At 43.7% G+C, this 6,268-nt stretch overlaps 1 protein-coding gene across 1 annotated transcript in view; it reads right to left on the bottom strand.

Annotated features, from left to right (window-relative positions):
* Positions 1-2,266: 2,266 nt before the first annotated feature.
* LOC104389013 (SH3 domain-containing RING finger protein 3-like) overlaps positions 2,267-6,268 on the bottom strand; it is a 50,456-nt gene continuing 46,454 nt past the window's right edge. Inside the window, exon 8 of the mRNA XM_009997955.1 lies at positions 2,267-2,739. Coding sequence (XP_009996257.1) covers positions 2,571-2,739 — 169 coding nt within the window. The 3' untranslated portion in view covers positions 2,267-2,570. The remainder of the gene's footprint in view (positions 2,740-6,268) is intronic.

Raw genomic sequence — 6,268 nt, 5'->3', positions numbered from 1 at the left:
TATCAAAACAGAAACACCCCCGCCCCAATATTTTTCTTTGCAGGAGGTATGACTGGAACAGTTGTTGTCCATTAAAAAAAGAAATCTTCCTCCCTGCAAAATATGTTTTAAAGCACTGATTTCTTGACACGACATCTGCATGTTTTCCTTGACCTCCTCACAAACCAACTTTTGTCCTGCTAGAGTTAAGAATGAAAAGCTGGAAATCTGGAACCATTTTAGATCTGGCTAAACACAATAGGCAGCAAGCAAGCCGTCGTCCTGTTTAATTTTTCTGAGTGTAGCAAATACATCCCCAGAACAGAATTTTAAGAAAGCTTTAACCACTGTAACTTGTCAGACAAAATATCCTCATCTCTGACAGATCTAAGCCAGAGTTTTTATTGGAATCAATAACACGCAGTTTGGCATTGCTGGCTTGCCAACTGTGCAGTTTACTGCTGGAGGACAGTGGTACCAGTTCTGATCTGGATCAAACAAGTGGACAGATATGGCTCTAGTCTCAAGCAAGTCTTTCCAGAAGACGTTTCTTCAGTCTCTTATTGGTTATAAAAAGGCAATTTCCTCTCAACAGTAACTAAACTTTTAGTGGCTGACTCATTACAATCTGGAATATGAACAAATGTGGCAGCATTAAGTATAAAAAGAAACACCCTGAAAATGATGCCTCCCAGTTTGAAGGTGCTATACTTGGCCACGGACTGTGTTTCTGGAATCGGTTTGTTACATGTGACAGCACGAAGAAACTTACTTTACAGAGAACAAAGTCACTGAGCCTAACTGAAATAGGAACGCTCACTTGCATGAGTTCTGATATGTACTAGTATACACGGCTGGAATGAAAACAAAACTTACACCTTTGCATGTGAAATACTGGTAATGCAGTAATGATGTTCACTCACCGGGCCTCTTCCTTTTAATAAGATCATCTCCAGGTTCCAGTGCCTCCGACACGCTTTTAAATGACCACCACATGTGGGCTTTGGCAAACAGCCAGCTGCTGGCAAAGGCAAGGTACGGATACAGCTACGAAAATCCTTTCATCACGTTTCATTCCTCAAGAGACGATGTCTTTTTAAATCCTCTCGCAATCACATTATTGAATTCTTTCTCATTCTGCTTCACACAAATAACTGGCTAAACTCACTTTACATTTATTGCACCTTCAAATCCCTGGTAGATGGAAGCTTATATTGCCTGATACGGTTTGTATTGTAGCTTGACCACGTTAAGAAATGGAACAGTCTCCAGAACTGTACATTTCTACAGTAAGAAATCACATTTCGGTATCACTAATTACAGCCGTCGCAGATCGGCTCTCGTCTCCATGATGCAACGACAGGGGAAAACGCCACAGTCCCTGCGCGTGCTAGAACCTGCAGTGTTCTTCTTATTGCCATGAAAAAGTCAATTAAAACGGCTCCTCTGGGAATTACTGCCAATTCTGGAGTAATTATCACTCTCCAGGCAGAGACTGTGTGCTTCAGTGTGGGTCTTCAGCCACTCCACATACATAGGAGAGAGCGAGCACCTGCGTGTCTCCCACGCTCCTCCAGGTCTAGTTATTGGTGACCAAGTGGCTTTTTCTCTTCTCATCTATGAAGCACAAACAAGCAGCCTGATCTCGATCTTCAGGTATGTTTCTGATTTCATATGCTGAATGCAAATCTTGTTACAGCCTCTCTGTTAAACCAAATCTTTAACAATTAAAAAAAATAGCACCAGATGTATGAAAAAGAGGAAATGTCAGATCTAGTAGGAATATATATAAAGTAGAGCAATTCTTACAGTAAAAAGGTACATCATACAAAAAAGCAATGGAAAGTGATACTGAAGGACAAAAATCCATGCTGCATATAATAAGGGCAGAAGACAGGCAAAAGGGTTTCTGCTCAAATAACCACAGTTTAATGGTGGAGCTGTACTTCCTTCAGGACCTCCCCGGCAGCAGCGCCAGGACTCTGAGCACTAACACACTCACTGACAAACTTGCGCAGCATATCTTTGAGGTATATAGAAAGCATGACATTAACGTTTTGGACTCCATTCTTTCTTGTACAACGATGCACTGATCTTTAGCTGAGTTGTTTTTTTTTTTTCCACCCTCCCCTCCCTCTTTTTCCCTTGGGAAAAATGAAATCCCAGTTTAAGAGCTTCCTAGAAAACCTCCTTGAACTCTCAAATTCATCTTGCATAGGCCAGTAATAAGAACACTGCAGCTCTGACAAATAAGTTACAGCAATATAACAACTTTCCTCTTAATTTCTTTTTAAAGATATCTTCTCTATAATTTACACAAAGGGTTAACAGCCAGAGTTTAGGATATGTACAGTCCAGATGGGCATCCTTTCAGTCTGTGATTCCAGGTGGAAGGCACTACTTCAACATACCACTGGTTTCGGGAGCACAGCAGGACACTGCTTCTCCAGAGCTGTAGACTGAAGGGCCTGGGGGAGTCTTTGGAAATAGAAATGGCAGTGGTTATCAGTCCAGTTTCCCTTTGCTGTCTCTTCTTGTGCTATGCAGTTTCCCCTGAAAGCTCCTCCAGTTGAGAGAGTGGCGAGCCATCCTCAGAAGCTCTCGACAAAGCTCCCAGGGAAGAGGCCCGTCCTGCCGTTCCTCTGCAGTGTCCCTTTGTACCAGCCATCTTCCCGTTTCTTGTGCACAAACACAATGTCACCTTCCTTCAGTTCAATCTCGGCCTCGCTCTGCGGCGGGTACGGGACTACAACGCGGTACCTTTGGAGACAAAAATGCAAAGACATGGTCAACCAGCAGTGGAGCCTGTGCCTGATGGGAACAGCCAAGCACCATGTGTCTGGCAGACTCTACTGGGCAAGACACTCAGCTGGTTTTACACTGGCTCAAGCCTCCACATTCATGGACACTGCCTTGAACATGAAGGGCTTGTGTAAGCAGACAGGCTAGCTGTCAGGAAAGGAACTACCCCCTAAAATTCAGTGGAGGGCAGCTTAGTGGCTCTCCATGGTGACACCTGCAAGCTGCCATTATCTGCTGAGGTCCTTTCCCTGTTTCTAGTGCTGATCTGTAAAGCCAGAGGTGCTTTCAGGCTAATGACATGTCTGTGCCAGCAGCCACCTGATAACACCACATCACACCAGGCTGCTCCAGGAAAGAAAGGGAGGCAGGTTTCCTCCTTCCTTCCTGCACCCAGTGCTTGGGCAAGTTCCCTGGGATTGGCCTTAGATGCTCCTGCTATCTCACTGTCCATAGAAGACAAAATTCAGGACATGGGAGGCTTTTATTGATTTAAAAAACTGGCTATGTGTCCAGTTAGAAGAAATAATCTTGCTTCTCCCCCCCTGCCTTTGTGTGAACCAGAAATTTTTGAGGAAAAATACTTTTAGAAACACTTAGTAAGTTACATTAACAAAACAGTTGTATCTGATGCATCTACATTTTCTACTAAAATTCAGGTTGATGGGGAGATTTCTGGGCAGCTTGACTGGAGTCTTAATGGGGATATAACCCAGAGCCAGACCATGAAAACATAAAGTTATAGTCCCTGCTCCTGGTCTCATGCTGAGCCTCATGCCAGGGACTCAGCTACTTAACTCCTTGTGCTGCACCTGCCTCTGCTGTATTGTGTCTCCTTCAGCACTGCATCTGCTGCATCCAAAAATGGGGTTTGCAGTGCTCCCACCAACTGCCTGTGACATTGACAGAGGTTGGCTAAAGCAGTTAACATTTTTTGTCTTATTTTGTGACTTGGGAACATACTTTGGGTCCCTCAAACCTAGAAGAGAAGCTAGAATGTAGAGGTATCAAATGAGTTTCAAAGCACTCTCCAAACCAAGAGGGAGCCACTGTCCTGAACCATCCACAGCTGGGAACTCAGTGTTCAAGTGTCACTTCATTTCAACGAAGTAATGACCAGTCTGACCCTGACATAGCTGTTCTGCACTCAGGCTTATCCTCTTGAGAGCACAGACTGGGCTTTTTTACATAGGTGCACTTGTGTGCAGAGCAGGAAATATATTTCTGCTGCACTGTTGTTTTTTTTTAAATTCTTCAGGACATGTACTTATGCAGTCATCTGACATTTGGTTATTAATCAATAACTGTCTTGCTAGTTGCAAAGTAATGAATATAGTAAGATGGTTAAAAGATGACAAGTGATTATCTAAAGATCATCTCCTGAGGATTAATATTTTCACAACCACTGCATGGTCAGTGATGCCTCACAGTCATGTTTGTCACAAGGTAAGTATTTATTTAAAACAGTATCATGTCCTCAAGGACTAAGATCAACATGCACTGAAGGCTCAGGAGCACTCCCCAGGCCACCCCAGTGAGACACCCCAGTGAGATGGTATGAAAGCAAGGAACTGTCCAGTGGCTGTTTCTAATTTTATTGGCAGATGTTCCTCAGGTACCTGGTGACTGTGGTTTGGAAACTAGGGACTCCACTTAGAAGTGACAGTGAAAATACCAACTTTGGCTCTATATTTGGATACCTGCATGGCCAATCATCCCATTACTTGGTAAAGCATTCAACTCCATTTGGAGTTTCCATCTACTCTAAAACCTGACTTTTAATCTTGACACAGAAACACAGTCACATAGAAAATGTATGTGTTCAAGTGCCACCAAATATCATGAAATCACACAACAGTTTGGGTTGGATGGAACCTCAAAGATAATCTAGTTCCAACTCCCCTGCATGGGCAGGGATACCTCCCACTAGACCAGGTGGCTCAAAGCCCCATCCAGCCTGGCCTTGTGCACTTCCAGGGAGGGGGCATCCGTGAAAAATCTGCTGTCCCGTGGTCAATAAATCTAGATGTCACTTCCTTTCTCTGTGGAAAAGCGAATAACAGAGGTTGAATTATGTGCTGCTGGCTGACTGCGGGAATATGGTCTATCATGCTATCATCTCTGGAACTGCTACACTTAAACATTATGAAGCTTTGCCAATTACAGCCATTATGCAAATGAATGCACACATTATTTCAAACACTTTGCTGCAGTGTTGATTAATTAAATTATCAGAGTGGAACAATTGTAGCTAAGATGATGCCAAGTTTCAGATCTTGCAACTCTATATGCAGTTAAAGAGCACTGTAGCTCTGCACCAGGATCTCAAGATCTTGGCTTTGAAAAAGAAAAGAGTCCGGCCTCAAAAGCAGCCGAGTGATGCAAAGGTGCTCACGGGCCCTTCTGGCAGATCAGGAAACAGAAGAAAAGAAAAAGGTGGTGTCCCAAGGACTCAGCTGGGACTGCCAACACCTCATGTCATATCTTAAGCACAGAGCCATCTTTTTAAAACCAGACTGTGTCCTGGGAGTGAGGAGCTGCTAGTCCCTCAATGGCTCGCATGAGGAGTGAGATAATCACACTCAGTTGTAAAAAGGGGTTCTAAGAAGCATCTCCTTTGAGATTCGGAAAAATAAGCCTCAGTTGCTGCATAACCAAATGAAGGTTGTTTTGGTTTGGTTTTTTTTCCCATTTAAGGAACTCCAAATGCTAAGGTTTAAATTCAATTAAGTGTGGTACCTCATAGGATAGCACTAAAGTGTTTTTGATAGAATAACGATCTCTCAGACACAAAAGACCTTGCAAATCGATTAAGAAATCCTCCATAAGAGACGGAAGAAGTTGCTATGCTTTTTCACATCAGAGGCTTTTGAAGAGGGGCCTGGGAGATGCAGCCCGGTGAGGGAGTTGCAGCCGGAGGCCGGCGGCTGCTGTGCCGCCCCTCCAGACCTCCAGGTGGCATCTCAGCCTAGGTTATCCTCTGGAACCGAACTGCAAAAACATTTATTAGCCATATTTTTTTGGCAGAAAAGATCTCTTCTCCCAGACGTCCTCCCTCGCTCCCAAAAAGGCAGTCCTGTATCCTTCTATTTATATCTCCCCTTTTCATTTCTCCTTTTGTCTCTGCTTTGAGAAGGAGCCATAAAATTGTAGGTTTTCTTACACTAAACTTCTTCCTGGCATTTTTTATAGATCTCAGAGCCCTCTCAATTTTGTCAGTGCCACATTACACCTGGAAATTTCCTACTTTAAAAAATGCTGATTAGCTGGGCAACAACTATGATGACAAGTGCGGCAACCACCTCTGCCTATTGAAAATGTTTGGTATTTTCTGTTGTAAATCAAACTCTCAGAGAGTTGTAATTCTGCCAAATGTTAACCAAACTCTCCAGAGCAGTTCGCTGTGCCCGGATGAGCGTCCCACATTCAGGCCAAATGGTCCCAACACCCCTTGGAGGAACGTGTGGGTGTTGTTCCAGCATCAGCAGGA

The sequence above is a fragment of the Chaetura pelagica genome, unplaced genomic scaffold (genome assembly GCF_000747805.2).
Source record: "Chaetura pelagica isolate M959 unplaced genomic scaffold, ChaPel_1.0 scaffold123, whole genome shotgun sequence".
Classification (NCBI taxonomy): domain Eukaryota; kingdom Metazoa; phylum Chordata; class Aves; order Apodiformes; family Apodidae; genus Chaetura; species Chaetura pelagica.
This window is presented reverse-complemented; position numbering and strand designations above follow the sequence as displayed.